Source organism: Phasianus colchicus, chromosome 24 (genome assembly GCF_987193195.1).
Source record: "Phasianus colchicus chromosome 24, bPhaCol1.hap1.1, whole genome shotgun sequence".
NCBI classification, from domain to species: domain Eukaryota; kingdom Metazoa; phylum Chordata; class Aves; order Galliformes; family Phasianidae; genus Phasianus; species Phasianus colchicus.
The window spans coordinates 1,196,010-1,212,076 of NC_143459.1; the positions used below are offsets into that span (position 1 = coordinate 1,196,010).

Genomic DNA, 16,067 nt, shown 5'->3' on the forward strand with positions numbered 1-16,067 from the left:
AGGTGATGCTGCCCTTCTACTCTGTGCTGGTGAGGTCTCACCTGGAGCACTGCATCCAGATGTGGAGTCTTAAGTACAGGAGAGACAGGGAGCTGTTGGAGTGCGACCAGAGGAGGGCAGCAAAAAGGATGCAAGAGGTGGAACACCTCTCCTGTGAGGACAGGCTGAGAGAGCTGGGGCTGTGCAGGTGGAGAAGAGAAGGCTCTGAGGAGACCTGAGAGCAACCTTCAGTATCTAAAGGGAGCGACAGGAAAGAAGGGGAGAGCAGAGCTGTGGTGATAGAAGAAGGGGAAATGGTTTCAAGCTCAAAGATTTGAATTAGATATGAGGAAAAAGCCCTTTTACAGTGAGGGCGGTGAGGCAGTGGCACAGGTTGCCCAGAGATGTGGTGGGTGCCCCATCCATGGGGGCTTTCAAGGCAAGGTTGCATCAGGCCCTGGGCAACCTGATGGAGCTGTGCCTGTCCCTGCTCGTTGTGGGGCAGTTGGACTAGATGGTCTGTAAAGGTCCCTTCCAACTCTTAGCTTCTATCCAACTTCTATGATTCTATGATCACACTGATCACATTGATGTTCAGCCTTGTTTTCAGGAGTACAACAGGAAAATCACTGCTTTTCAACAATGAAAAGCAGCTCAAGTATATGGTCAACATCATTATCATTACCATCTCTTTTAGTCATCAAATGAAAAGAACATTGGCAAATCATTCATTGAAGTTTCAGAGCTGAACAAGAATCCTAGGCTTTTTCTTACAATGTAGATGATGTTGGAATAGTTATTTCTGAGCAGATTACACTTTTAAAAAGCAGGGGTCCATCCAAAAAAGTAAGCAGATGCTGAATTCCAGCTACCAGTCATCAGCAACATCATTCACCATCTTTTACACAGACTAACCTGTGTCACCATGGGTCATGAATGTGCCAACCCTTCAGAAATCAGACAGTAAAAGATTAAAGCGGTTAACAGTTTTTTTATTATTGAAACTCATTTGTCAAGTCACAGTCAAAGCCAAAAAAGAAAAAATAATTAAAAAAAAGCAAACTCTTGGGTATAACATGGAAGAGCAACACTGTCATAATTCCAGCATGCTGGAGTACAAACTCAATCATGATCATAAGCAGACAGAATGAGAGTGTGCTGTTGAAAACTTCATTCTTTTGCTAACTCCTTTCCCTTAGGTCCTCATTAAAAGATGCTAGTATGTATAGTATACTTCAGGGTTGGGCTACCTCAGAAAGCAGAAAAAAAGATTATTGCTTGTTTTTCCCCTCATTCTACTTCTTAAATGCCTCAGCTGCTGGGTTAGAGAAGTAAGACAGATAAGAAACAGCATTCTACTGGGGTAAATAAGCCTACCAAGGGATCCAGGCCAAATGACTGGCAGATGTCAGAGCCCAGTGATGGGAACCTCTAAGATGCCTGGTGCCAAGTTTATTAAAATCAGCACTGTAACTCAGTAGTACCAGCTCAAAACTGCCAGTGTGGAATGAGACACCAGCTCCAGTGGTTCGTCACTGCTCTTCATAGGCTCATAAAGTGAGCTAGAGTGCAACAAGCTTGATGCTGCTGTAAAGTAAGGGCTTCTCAGTGAGGCGGAGTATCTGACACAAGGGGTAGGAGCTCCAACAGCAGAACTCTGTCTTCTCTCCATGAGTAGAGCTTAGACTGCTACGTAAGGTGGTGGGCATTCCTTGGAAGGCAACTCCAAGGCTTCCTCATAAGATGGCAGCACAGCCTGCAAGAGAAGACCATTAGTCATGCTTTGGATAAATGAAAGGGTTCCAAATGGCCTTGATCTTGGATATGTTTCTCTTTCTCAAGTATCTCACGTTTTTGGAAGGTCTTAAATATCCCTTCATTTTATCAGAGCGGTTGGATGCTACTACTGGAGATCATCAATAATCTACATAAGAACATTCATTAAAATGAAGAGTGATGCACCAAATCTCTCAGACATTGATCCAGCAAAGGGTGAAGACGAACTTAATTTGAAACATGAATGACACTATCAGGCACAGAAACAAAAGTGATCTGAAATTAAAAACAAATCTTCAAGCCAGAGATTAAGAGTGATATATTCCCATTTATTTACTTCGTCCAAAGTCTGAGTATCAGCTTCCTTGCAAATACAATTGTCTTTGTAAGGTTTTACAGAAAAGTAAATTTACAGTAATTTTATGTAGTTGGGAACTGACTATTAATACCTGTTAATGCACACTTGAAGTGTTGAAGTGTCTCTCATACCACCAAAGGAGCAAACACAAGGATCATCAAGCATCTCACCATCTAAACCACAACCTTTCATGACATAAACCTAGAGCAACCTTTACTCACCTTCTCAACTGCCTTGGGGTCAACTTTCACCTCCTCTCTCTTGCTGGCTTTAATATATTTAAAGCAGCTCAGGACGCATTTGAACATATAGGCCTGGAAAGGAAAGGGAAAGGGAAAGGGAAGTCTGCCTTGGCACTGCAAGTCAACAAGAGCATTTCTATGTTTGCCATCATCCTACCACAACCCTTCTCCTCAGATGAAAGCCTGAGGGAAGCCTGACACCACACATTCCAAGGCCTTAAATCAGACTGTCCTATTGGAAGGGTGGCAACTCCAGGACTACAGGCACACGCTTGAGGCTGCTGAGTGCCCAACGTCATCATGCAGGAAAGGAAAACGTCAATTTTCATTGATTTTTCTGAGCAGGCTGCGAAGTCTGGGTGTCTCAGAAACACATGGATGGGTACAACATCCATCTCCCAGAGATCCAAGGCCTCCTTGTCGACTAGGACTGACCTCAAAGGATGGCTCATTCAAGAAAACCCCGTGTTTCCATTCATTTCACTTTTCTGACAGGCCTGCCTTGCGCCTCCTTACACAGTGTGGTAAACAGAGAGATTTTCTGAGAAAAATGGATCGATTGACAGATTGTGGTGCAAGAAAATAAGCAAGGCCTGTGAAACATACCATATGAAATAAATATTTTCCCTGTGCTGTGCACTGAGGCGAAGTCATGTGCCTCTTGTTTTTATTGGCGTAGGGCTGTACTTTAAAAACAGTTGGCATTTTCTAGGGAACACAGGGAGTTGTATGTCCCAAGAACAAGCCCTGTAGCTTAGGATTTCCCAGAACAATGAGGACTGTTTGCCTTGACACAAAGCCAAGGCAAAGAATGAGAACAAGGAATGGAGTATCTGAGTTGAGGGAATGTGTCTCTCAAATAGACTTATGAAGATGAGGAGGTAAAGGCACGCTTTGACCACCTTCAGGGAGCACTGCAAAGGCCTTCCCATTCCAAATGCCTCTTCATATAGAAGAGCAAACATGCAATACACTGAAGCTATCATACTAACTGTACAAAAAAACCCCACTCAACTCCTAAATAACCCCCGAATAAATTTTTAAAAATTACAATAATTATATATATATATATATTTATGTATATTTGCTTTGATTTTGTTATAGCTAGCCCTGTAGGAAATTCAAACCAACTGATCTGCCAGGTCACACTGCCAGCTGGGTTGCAGAGTTACCTCCACTCTTATTGCTCAGTTTATGCAAACATTAAGATATGCTGGAGTCACATCTGCAGAGCATCATACAGGACTCTCCATTCCACACTGTTTTTTCAGGCCACCTGGGAAGAGTCTAGATTAAAAAAAATGCTTTCCAGCTAACAAGTAGCAATTGTCACTGTGCAGAATCTGCTCTCTACCTGAAGAGATGCAGTTTTCCTTTTGAAACCCCTGGATGAAAAATCTGTTCTCTGATCCATTGAAGCAAGAAGAAGAGAAACCATCTCACTGTGCAGAAAGTCTCATATGATGCAGTTTTCTAAGACGTACGCAGAACCCAGTAACTCATTGCTTTTAATTAAGTTTCAGGACATCTGACTGCATAACTCTGTTTGCATCAGTGCAGACACAGCAACTTACCCAAGTGGAAGATCCAACCTGCTGCTTAACAATCTCATTGATTTTGTCGTACAATAGCAGAAGAGTTTCCTATAATTCGTTTTCAAACATCTTATCCTTTTAGAGATGAATGACCAGTCATAGTTCTTGAACACAGGGAGAGATTTCTTTGTAACTCACACCCCCAGAATCATAAGAGTGATCTGATTATCAGACCCTCACTGAGGCATAGCTCCTATTGCACCCAAGGGGAGAGCCAAACAGCTTTCTGTGGTTCTGGCAGATTTGAGAGAGAAGTACCAATCACTTCCTCCTATCCCTCGGGCAGCAAAGCTTTCTTTCTTCCCTCACGTCGCACCACACCCTGCAGCCATTTACCTTCAAGAAGAGGACAGCAATGAACGCAACAGTGAAGGTGACCATCACTTTGGCATATTCCTCTGTTGGTAACTTCTCCAGGGCTGGCATAAAGCCCTGTGAAAACAGGGAGAGGGTCTCAGTCAAACATTTGTCCCCTCTGCCAGGGTCACGCAATGTGCTCATCACCTACCCTGTTGTCTGCAGACTTGAGGCTGAGGTATGTGGGCACCTCCATGTAGGAGCTGCAGAGGGTCAGGATGCTCAGGCAGAAGTCCAGCAGCTGCAGAGCCAGGAAAGGGGTCTTCAAGTGTTCCTGCTGTGCAGACAAATAGCAGGGGACAGGGTTTTGGTTATGACTACAAGACCTTATAGATTTTCCCTATTTACATGGGCCTGTGCTTCATCATCATTTACAGCCTATCTGGGGGTTGGGGCTCGATGTTATTTAAGGTTCCTTCCAACCTCAGTCATTCTATGATTTAATTCATTTATACAAACCATAGTATTGGGCAAACCATCTTGCTGGGTTGGTTTCTACCAGCTCCTCTGGAAAAATCTCTAGCTGTTGCAGTGATGTTCCTGACTTATCTCACAAATATCTCCCCAAAGCCCTGAGACAGAAAATAAAACCAACAGGAAAAGTCCCAGATGTGGGAAACCCAATTTTGTCCCAGCTATCCCCAGTAGCCATTGTGGACCTTCTAACTCCCGAGGATTGCAGCCACTGTAGGAACAGCTTCATCATGAAAAGCCATCCATAAAGAGCATTCTGACACGAGCTGTTACCTACTGTGTGTCTGAAGGATGACACTGAAACCATGGCTGGGACTTGGATGTAGGAACTGAACATTGTGAGGAGGCTGAGGAGAAAGTCCATGACTTGTAGAGCAAGGAATGGGATCAGGAGGCGTTCCCTCTTCTGTGAGAAAAATCAATGTGAGTTATTTCTGTTCTGAATGGGAGGATGAGCCCAGCCATCAATACCTAAAATTACATGTGTTAAGGTACTACAAGAACAAAACCTCTCCTGGAATTTCTGCATCTGATTCTAGATATTGTGATGACCATGGTAGCTTCAGCAACACTGAAGGGCATCAACATTGATTTTAATTCTTTTTCCCACTCCACACTTAAAGTTTCTGTGAACTTTCACTACATGACCTTGATGTTTGATCCCATCAAATCAGTTTCCATTAGTTGTTCAGCATTTCCAAGCTTTCTGCTTCAAAGAAAGTTGGGTTCCCAGATCAGCACATGGTCATTTCTCCCCCAGAAATAGGAACCATAATTCCCCCCATATAATAGGGGAGTTATGGTTCCCCTCCAAGGTCTGACCTGTACAAGAGTATGGAAATGAGGCAATAGAGGAACATTTCCAAATAAGAGTATTTCCATCCCACAGCACAACAAATAACCTTGTTTTAAATGTCACTCAGTCTTGGTGAGGCTGGCATCACTGTGGTCATACGTCAGCACTCAGTGAGCATCCTCTAGTCCCCAGTACCAGAGAGCCCCCAGCAAGCAGCTTAATGACATCTGTGGAGGACGTACCTTCACCACCCCAAAGAGGAGGTTGAAGCTGATGACAAACAGCATGATGATCAACAGGAAACTGGTGGTGACATCAGCTAAAAGCGACAACATTAATTTCATGTTACTAAAAGCTGGAGCCTAATGTCCACCTCCCACATTCAGGCACATGGGATTGAAGTTTTAAATATCCCGGGCTACAATATTAAAGTAAAACAAAATGAAAAGAAGCAGTGAAGTTTTACGCAGTGATCAACAACTCTGGTCAGGAAATTATTTTGAGACTCAGATAAGTGAATCAACAGTAAAAGCTGTGGAGAGATCTACGAGATACTCAAGCAAGGAAGAAGATTCAACCACCCAGCAGTGGCATGGACCACAGAGCTGCCTCCATCCACTCTCTGTAGTTGCAGAATGCAACACACTCCTTATAAAAAGTAGATGCATGAAGAGAAACAAGGAACTTTGCTTTTACTTATATCTTGTTAAATAAATACTGAATTTATTTCCTTTTTTAGCCACAACATAATGAGAACTGAAACATGGAAGGAGACTTAGGAAGCAGCAAAGAAAGGCACCCAAGCCCAAAAAGAGAACAGAGGAGAATGTATAGAGGGCTGCACTAAAGGAGGTGCTGCTCATAGTTTGCACGGGGGAGAGCTCAAAAAAACCAAACCCACCTCAGGAACAGGAGGACAAGGCTGAGATCTGATGTACAGAAAACCAAAGGCCATAATAAACTCCAGATAAAGAGGAGCTTGATGAAGATCTCAACCTTTGCAGACAGTCCTAGTTCCACTAAGCCCCAGTTGCCTGAAGCCACTTTCCCTGATTCTCCTTCCAAAACCACCCATCAGAGAGAGTTTATCCCTTTAGCAGGATGTTTCCTCAGATTCAGTCAAGGCAGCTGCATTTTTCTGCCTCTTTCAGTCTGGCTTCATGCTTCAGGATTGCTAATTAATTGGACTACTGGCCACTGCCTCTGCAGGCTAATTGCCCAGATGAACTTTCAAATTAATCTACAGAGTGCCTATGGGAGCACAGGGCCTGTTGGGGAGGTAAAGTGCCACCTGAAATATCCCACCAGGGCTGGCAGAGGGCTGAGGTGCCTTCCAGGACCAGAATTAATGGAGTTCGTGAGGCTGGAGCCTCTCAAAACCATGGTAGACTGCAGCTGGGATCGATGTGACTTACAGGCCCTTTCCATGCCCAGTGTCCATGGCTGAAAAATGTAAGAAAGTATTTTTTAAGTTCCCTTAGTACTTATCTCCATGCCTAGTTGGTTTTTGTATGATGAATGTTTGACTGTTGTACTTAAGGGGCCTCAGAAAATGGCTCAATATAGGACTAAACTGTAATTTAGGACAAAGTTGTAAGTTAATCTTTATTAGAGAAAGGATCCAGTACCTTCTGTGAGAACAAAATTTAGTTTTTGCTCAAGTTGGTAATACCTGAGTTTGGGGGAAGGAGAGCTCAGATACCTTAGTAGGCTTTGCACTGTGTGTCCATTGGCAGTTTTTATACGTTAGCTTTTCCAGTTTTCAGCTCTAGGGGGAATAGACCCAAGACTGAGCTCTGGAACAGGTTGCCCACATTGGTGGTGGAGTCTCCTTTTCTGGGGATATTCAAACCCCCTTGGATGTGATTGTGGGTAATGTGCTTTAGGTGACCCTGCTTGAAGCAAGGGAGTTGTACTGGGAGATCCCAAGTCATCCCTTCTAGTCTCAACCCTTCTGTGATTTTATAATTCTTGTACCAAGCCTGAGATGAGCTGTGTCCCAGAGATCCCAGGGAATTTCATGAGAAGGAGCTCATATGTGCTGTGAAGTAAATGCCATTTCCCTTGGTGATATGACCAGAATGGAGCCATATGGTAGAGCCGTAGAGCTGTGCTGGACATCTGCACTGCCAGCAAGAAATGCCAAATACTTAATGTCAACCAAATAAGCCCTCCCAGCTAACAGAGGATTTATTTACCAAATGTCTATATCTGGTTAACTTCACATCAGGATTTATGTCCTATCCGTAGCCAGGAGGGACTTTGAGTGACTTGTAATATTTTGATGAATGCCAAGAAACTCCTTTCTGTTTTATGGCCCAATAAACTGGTATGGGAAATGCGAGCAGGGCCAGTAATGCTCTGGTTTAACAGAGCACGGAGATGTGAATCTGGTTCTTCCAAATTGCAACTGAATGTCCCAAAATGCCACAAGGCCATTTGTCTCATGTTCCTTTTGCTTGGCCAGATTAATCTTGTTCTATTCTTAAACATCAAGTGGTAAAGTGAAGCTTGCTTTAGACCAGTTAACATCCTGAATCCTGACACTGACCCCACTATGAGTCATCTTCAAAGGTTCAGAATGAATAGAGAAGATACTGGATATTCTTCCTGTTTTAATGTTATATTTTTAGTAGATCTACTAATCTCTTGATCAACTTCTACTGAAAAGCAGCTTTCAGAGGGTGCTCTTGGTGCTACCCTGCCTGCAGCATCTTATAAACCAAGGCAGCAAGGAAAGGCTGCTAGGAAGAGGCTTCATTTCTCCTAAAGACTGCTGATCCTGTCACTCTTCCCATTGTCCCAGCAGTGACAAAAACAATCCCAATTCTCCTTCCTACAGGTCGGTGAGCCTCACCTCTGTGCCTGGGAAGATTATGGAACAGATTCTCCTGGAAGACATGTTAAGGCACATGGGGGATGCGCGGGTAATCTGAGACAGCCAGCATGGCTTGACCAGGGGAAGGTCGTGTCTGACAATCTGGTGGTCTTCTATGGTGGAATGATGACAATGGTGGACAAAGGAAGGGCAACTGATGCCATCCACCTGGACTTCTCCAAGGCCTTTGACAAGGTCCCCCACTACATCCTTATTTCCAAATTGAAGAGCTCTGGATTTGAAGGGTGGAGTATTTGGTGAATAAGGAATTGGTTGAATGGTCCCAGGCAGAGGATGGTGGTCAATGACCCTATGTCCAGCTGGAGGTGGTGACCAGTGATGTCCCCCAGGGGTCTGACTTGGGGCTGGTGCTCTTTAATATTGTTACCAGTGACATAGATGATGGAGTCAAGTGTATCTTCAGCAGATGGCTGATTTCAGCAAGCTGAGTGGTGCAGTTGATACAGCAGAAGGAAGAGATGCCATCCAGAGGCACCTTGATAGGTAGGCCCACATGAAGCCAATGAGGTTCAACAAAGCAAAGTGCAAGGTTTTGCAGCTGGGTTGGGGTAATCCCAAGTATGTATACAGACTGGGAGAAGAAGAACTTGCCAGCATCCCTGCTGAGAAGGACTTAGGTTTCCTGGTAGATGAAAAACTTAATGAGCCAGCAGTGTGCAGCCCAGAAGGCCCATGGTATCCTGGGCTGCATGAGAAGAGGAGTGGCAGCAGGGCAGGGAGAGGATTGTTCCCCTCTACTCTGCCCTTGTGAGGCCTCATCTGGAGTACAGCATCCAAGTCTGGGGCCTCCAACACAGGAAGGAAGTGGAGCTGTTGCAGAGGGTTCAGAGGAGGGCCACAGATACGATCAGAGGGCTGGAGCCCCCATCCTACGAAGACAGGCTGAGGGAGGTGGGTTAACTCAGTCTGGAGAAGAGAAGGCTGTTGGGAAACTTCATTATGGCCTGCTAGTGTTTAAAGGGAGATTATAAACAGGAGGGAAATCAACTTTTTACAAGGACAGATAGTGATAGGAGAAGGGGGAATGGTTTTAAACTTGAGGTCCTTTCCAACCCAAGCCATTCTGTGATTCTGTCATCTACAAATAGAGCAGCATATGCTGAGGACATCCACAGAACCTCTCCCACATTGTTCTCCAGCTCTTCCATCTGGGTTCTGAAGTCAAATTGAACTTTTTATACAGCTTAGCTGCCTTGTTTCCCTGCTTGTTTCTGGAAATAGAAGAGTTGCACTGCGTTTATTCCAAATACAATCAGAAAGTGCTCTCCATCTCCCAGGCAGAGCCCTTTGAAACACTTGGAAGGAGGAGCCAAGTGGAAGGGGGAAGCTCTGCAGAAAGCATTATCAAAAGCATTCATTGTGCAAGTTAGATATTGAGTTCCCTCCAACCCACCCAGACTTTCCTCCACTTTCTGTGCACTTCTGCAGCTTGGGGAAGGAAACACTGGAAAAGCAGGGGACGGGCAAATCCTGGCTGCTGTGGGCTTTTTTTCCTGTGTAATTCCTCATGACTTTGTAGGGTGAAACACCACAGGGCAGAGGACTCTGATTTCCGCCTTTCTGAGCACAGTGCAGAAGGGTTATCTCAGCCTGTGGTTTTACAGCAGAAAGTGACTAAGAAAAGGAAAAAGCACCCTGCATCTATTGTCCCCAACACCTTCATGCAAATTTTTTTCTGGCTAAGTAAATTTTGAGGTTTGGGGAGCTGTTTTCTTTTAAATTTTTAAATTTTCTTTTAAATTTTTAAATTTTCTTTTTCTCACGCCACATGAGTAGGAATTCAATCAGTTGTGACAAATGTAATGCTTGGAACTGCATGTGCGATAGGGAACAGCCTGGATGCTTCTTGCAGACAACTCATGTTGTGCCAAAACCACCAGGGGACAAAGGGGCTGGAGTTGGAAAGGCATTGGCATAGCTGCCCAGGAAAGTTGTGGAGTCACCATCCCTGGAGGTGCTCAAGAAATGTGGAGATTTGGCACTGAGAGATGTGGTCAGTGGCCATGCTGGGGCTGGGTTGGGGTTGGACGCGATGATCTCAGTGGTCATTAAAAGCCTTAATGAAAGAGGAACTTAAAAGAAAGAGGAACCATTGGACGACCCCAATGTCCCCTGCTCCCTTCCAGCATCCTGATCACCTACCAATTCTGTAGTAATCCTTGCCCAGGTCTTTGCAGTAGCCCTTCCCACTCGCCACCTCCAGGGAATACTCGATCAGCAGCAAGATGCTCATCACCTAGGAGAACAAAGGCAAAAGGCACAATGCAGCCCACAGCAGGCCAACTTACTTTTGACAAATCTGTTTCCAAGGAGCATGCAGTGGCTGCAGCCCGAAGTGCAGGGTGGTGCTCCAATAGCATTTTGAAGTGCTAAAAGAAATGCAGTAAAAATTAAGACCCTTCTGTAAGTCCAGCTATACTGTTTCAGTGACAAAAAAATCATTTTCCTTCTTTTATTTATTTGAGAAAATCTTCCAAACGTGCTTTTTTTTCCTTTTTTTTTTTCTTTTTTTTCCCCACATTGAACATAACTGGTTCAATTTTCTCTCATTTCATCCCCAAGAAAATAAAAAATGGTGCAAAAATGATTCTATCACTCCACTGAATCCAGCACTGGGAGCACACATTCTTCATGCTTGAGGCACTGACAAAAGGACCATCAGTGAAGAAGTCATTGGGAAGAGGTGAGTGAGGGAAAGTATTTGTCTGCTCAGCACAGAGGTTGCCTGGAACCCCACGATGATGCAGGAAGGAAGTCTGTATCTGACACCACAATCAGCACAAGCATGGTACTGTGTAGCTGAAACAAGTTGTTCACAATAGCTGCCAGAGCCTCTGTGTTATGGCTTGCTTAAAGAAGTGACGCAGGCAAGGAGGAAACTGAACTGTTGTGGTTGTGCTCCTGCTTGCAAACTTTGTGTATGGGCAGCAGTGCAAAACAAGCAACTGCAGGAGATGAGAAAAAGCTTAACGGTTAGGCAAGCAGAAGAGATGATTTGTTCTTTCCACAGAGAGCTCAGGCTGCAGTAATGCATGGTCATCTGCCTCCTGCACTACAGCAGGTATTGCAGACAAAAGAAAGAGGCACAGAGAGAAAGGCTTTGCACTGGGCCAGAAATGAGGAAGCAAAGCTAGGAGGGCACTGCTATGTGGCAAAGACAGGAACCACATGCAGCCTCTCCCACGACAGTGTTAGCTGGAGAAGACCAGAAACTGTCCCCAGAACCAAATCCATCAACTTTCTTTGCCACGAGCTGCAAGTTCTGTTTCCAGAAGAGCTGGAGGTGGTCCTTGGAATCCTTCATTTCTGATGAGCACATGCTCCCCAAGAGATTTTTCTTATTGCTGCTACTGGTCAAACTCCTCAAATGGCAGCATGGGAAACTGAGAAAGAAACTGCTTTTTCATGTTTCTGTTAAATGGAGAAAAACAGAAGATCTGAGCCCAAAGCATCCGCATGTTTCCTGAAAGTCAAGTGAGTGAGAGCAGGAGATGGAATCCTAGACGAATTTACAGACAGAGCCAAAGTTTCAGCACAAAAGACCATCCCCATTGCCGATCAGGGGAACAATAATAAAAAAAGACACTCTGAGATCCCTGCAAGTGTTGAAAAAACAACCAAACGAATGGCAGTCCCATATCAGAGAGCCAAACCAAGCATAAGCAGAAGACATTTTAAGTGAAACTCGGCTTTAAGTTTCCATTTATAAGAGATTTTGCATAGAAAGAATGAGCCACTGAACTGCAACGAGGTAAGAGACAATGCTCTGGGGGTCATTTCTGAGCTCTCAGTCCCATGGCCAAGAGATCCCTCCATCACCCACCTCTGCGTTTGGCATCCCACTGCCTGGTCCGTGACAAGCCCATTTATTCTTGCAGAGAACAGAAGGTAATTGAAGCCCCACAGTGGAGCTGAGAAGTTGGAGGAAGGTTGGTGACACTGGTTGGCCAAACACTGAAGGACAGAGGCATAGCGAGCCGCTAACCCAAGGCAGATAATCTGAGCAAGCAACAGGGCATCTTGTAAGGCAGAAACTTAACAGCCCCGTTCCCTGGGGGGGTATTTGCTGCAGCCATGGTAGGGTTAAGCTACTGCCAGAAGTTGTGTCAGGTACTTTTTCTTTGCTGAAATCTGTGCAGCTTGACTAATCTCCAAATTATTTATATGTGTGCACATGGCCTTGGTGTGACACATGCTTACTTTTCTCACACCCAGGCTTTGCAAAGAGCCTGAAATTGCAATGAGCAGGGGTCAGTGGGGACACAGATGTGCTTTGAGGGTTCCTGACTTCTGTGCATGCAGGGTGGTGACACCTGGCACTGTGAGGTCGAATGGTGCCTCATGTAAGTGCTTTACTTTCAGTGCTTCACCTCTTCTTACTTTAATTTAAAAGTGGCTGCTGTGTTTCAGAGCATTTTATCTTTTCCTTCCTGCTGCCTCTTTTTTCCTCTCTGTTCATGTGATAGAGATGCTCTGGGAGGATGAGGGCAGTCACAGCCTGCTGACAGCACAGTTCCATGCCAACAGAAACCATAGTCACAGTGAAGGCTGGGCCTGGGTGGAGATGGAGCTCTGCTCATGAAGTACCAGTGCTCAGCTATGACAGGTCAACCCAACGAGATGCCACTTTCCAAGACCTTTGTCTCTAATTAAGGATGAGTAGCAAATGAACTGTAGCTTTTCTGCTTATGCACAGAAGCAATAGCCAGGCTTTGCTCTTGAAGCTAACACCAAATAACTTGGAGTCTCTTGTCAATGAGCAGGAGAAGAAATTCTTCCATGCTTCCTTTCGAAGTCACCACCCGACGCCTCTTGAAGCTTTGCTAATCACACGACTGTCCCCTCCTCATCCCCCTCCTTCTCCTTCCCCATTTGTTTGAGAACATCCACATTTATTTCAGCTGTCTATGGAGAGATCAGCAGTAAGACAGGTCTAATTTATAGGAGTACAAGATATCACCAGGAAGCCCGAGAGCTTGTGTTTGATGGTGTTGCTATCACCCAGCATCACTATGATTCATCATTGGGAACCATAGCAATAATTTATATTGATACAAACAAACAGTATTGATGTGGCAAATCATCCATGTCACCACTGAGTTATAAATTCCCTTTCCCTTTTCCCTCCCGCTGCCAAGCTGCAGCAACATCATAAAAAGACAGAGAAAAGGTAGGAAATATAAAAGGTTGCTGCTATTCTTCTGTATTATCTCTTAAAGCAGTATGACAAGACCATCTACTGCAAAATCCAATGGCAATCTCCTTCCTGAGAACACCGTGAAGCCTCACCCCAAGGCTCTGCCTTTTGCTGTTCAAAACTCAACTACAAATCTTCAACAGACTGACAATGATTTTTGCAGCAACACGTCTTCCACATTACTGGAAATGAAGGTTTCGCTGTTGGCCATCAGCACCGTGAGCTGATCTCATTCTCTTCCAGTAAAGGCTGGTGCAAATTAGGAATATCTACTGGCACCACAGTGAAACAATGGTTAGAAAATGTGTTTTGTTTCGAAGCATTTGGAGGAACACAAAGGAGGCTTTATGATTGACCCTCCCAGCTAGGAAAGATTACTTCCCTTTCTCTCTGTGCCTCTGATTCTCCACTGGCAGCAAGCAGCTTGCATCACATGCCATGCCTGTAGCTCTTTGTCATGCATTTCCTCCCTTTAATTTTGCCACTTCCTCTTCAAACCTTGGGAGTTCTTTCTATGAGGGTCCCATTTCCAAGCAGGTCATGACCATCCCTCCACGATGGCTCTGTGTTTAATTGGTCATCAGAAATTGCTTCTGCTCTGCTGCAAACTCTCCGCTCTCATATGGTTCAGTTTTTGTCACTTGGGGTCATAAGACTGCACAAGAGATACAGCAATTTCCGTTTCTTCAAAACAGTGAGATTATGAGCTTTGAGTCTGTGCTGAGAAGATGAGAAGTCTGCCTAGGCTGTAATCTAGATGCTCAAAAAGCAGAAGGCAAAGGAGGATATAAAATTGCAATCTCATCACATTTTGAGGCCCCCAAATGATTAAAATTTGACATTGGAAATGGCATTGCAGCACCTGGATTCCACATAGTGCCAGGGGCAAGCTCTGCTCTTCTGAGCTGGTGTGGGGCTATCTTCTGTGGTCATTAATGGCACGGTCTGCACAGGGAGTGGTGGAATCAATGTCCCTGGGGGTATTCCAGAGCCGTGGGGATGTGACACTGTGGGATGTGGTCAGGAGGTATGCTGGGGATGGGTTGAGGTTGGACTTGATGATCTATGATCATCCTTTGCTGAATGCTTTCACTTTATCCCACTATCCAAATCAGCAACTAAACCCATCTCCAGTTTTTGTTGCCTTTCATTGCATGAGTTCAGTGCTCCATCAACGGATGCAGGGATGGCATGATGGGAGTCAAAGCTGTTATGTCACTTCATGCTGGACCCCAATCTCAGCTTTGTGTGAGCAAGAAGAGGGCTGTGGCATAGTGAGGGCATGCCTGGCCTGCTCCAGCTGCTCCAGAAACGCGGTGGGGATCATGACATGTCCATGCCCAGCACATTCTTGCAGGTGACAGTTCCCCTCACTCCACTTCTTTGCACAGAGGAGGGTCAGTTCCCTGTTAGATGTTATCACACTGTGTGCTCCCAATGTGTGAGTGCACACACCCAGTGCAGCAGAAGGGATTATTTTAAGTGTGCTCTGCTGTGCAAGAAACCACATCCTCAGTATGACGTGAGGCCACCTGAAAGCACATCTCTGCAGCCCGAATGGGGGGAGAAACATCTCTGAATAGGGGAAGAAACGTCCCCGAATGTTCCCTGTGCTGCCCAGCTGCAGCCAGCAGCTCCAGGCAGCTGCACCAAGTGCCTCCCTGCACGAGCAAGAGCTCCTGAATTGAGCTGCAAGGGAAAGATCAGGAAGCAGAGATGGTTTCCATGAGCTCCAATGGATAGAGAGAGGGAATAACAGTTTTAAAAAAATACAACTGTAATAAATTTCTTCCTGCCTACTCCTCCCCTCCCACCTAACCTCCCACTTTGTTCATTCCCCTCAAACCATTTGTCTTTTGTTTTTGGCAAAACGTGAAAGTCAATAGTCAGGGAACTCCATGATCTGCAGTGCTTGTACCTTCTGCAAGCATTTCCCCCTTGCTTCTTTCTTGTCTCCCTCCATCCCCCGCTGTGTCACTTACCATGTGGAAGATCCCCAGAGCCAGAGTTGCCGTCTTGATGTTGAAGAAGCAGCATTTTGGGGGCTTGGTTTGGGCAGTCATGTTGGGATCCCTCTGCTCTGCTGGGAGTTACAGCGGTTCCGTCTGCAGCAGCCACCTCACTGGAGAGCAGAGCGAGCAGTGCAGTTCAACTTCCTTCCTGGTCTATAAGTGTGTTTAGTCATCCACATGGTCACATGAGATCTTTGATTTCTCAATAAGAAAGAAAGCAAAAAAATAATGTTGCTTTTCTAACAGATCTTTAACTGCTTTCACATCCCTGAGCAATCCCTGGCAAATGTGAGCACAAAACTGCTTCGGGCAGGTAGTGAGCAGGGTGTAGGGGAGCAGTGGGCTTTATCCTAGAAAAACCATCAGAAATAAGAGCAGGGGG

The 16,067-nt window shown here is 45.1% G+C and overlaps 1 protein-coding gene across 2 annotated transcripts; it reads right to left on the reverse strand.

Moving 5' to 3' along the window:
* Positions 1-950: 950 nt before the first annotated feature.
* LAPTM5 (lysosomal protein transmembrane 5) lies at positions 951-15,841 on the reverse strand. Of its 2 annotated transcripts, none has more exons than XM_031595108.2 (8): positions 15,656-15,841; positions 10,619-10,712; positions 5,820-5,896; positions 5,059-5,187; positions 4,459-4,581; positions 4,287-4,382; positions 2,335-2,427; positions 951-1,735 (listed from the first exon to the last, which is right to left on the reverse strand). In XM_031595108.2, the coding sequence occupies exons 1-8, from the start codon at positions 15,734-15,736 to the stop codon at positions 1,661-1,663; spliced, it is 768 nt and encodes a 255-aa protein (XP_031450968.2). In that variant the 5' UTR covers positions 15,737-15,841; the 3' UTR covers positions 951-1,660. The 2 variants fall into 2 exon arrangements, with proteins under 2 accessions (XP_031450968.2, XP_031450966.2); XM_031595106.2 differs by having other exon boundaries at positions 4,459-4,584; positions 15,656-15,840.
* Between the last annotated feature and the right edge of the window lie 226 nt (positions 15,842-16,067).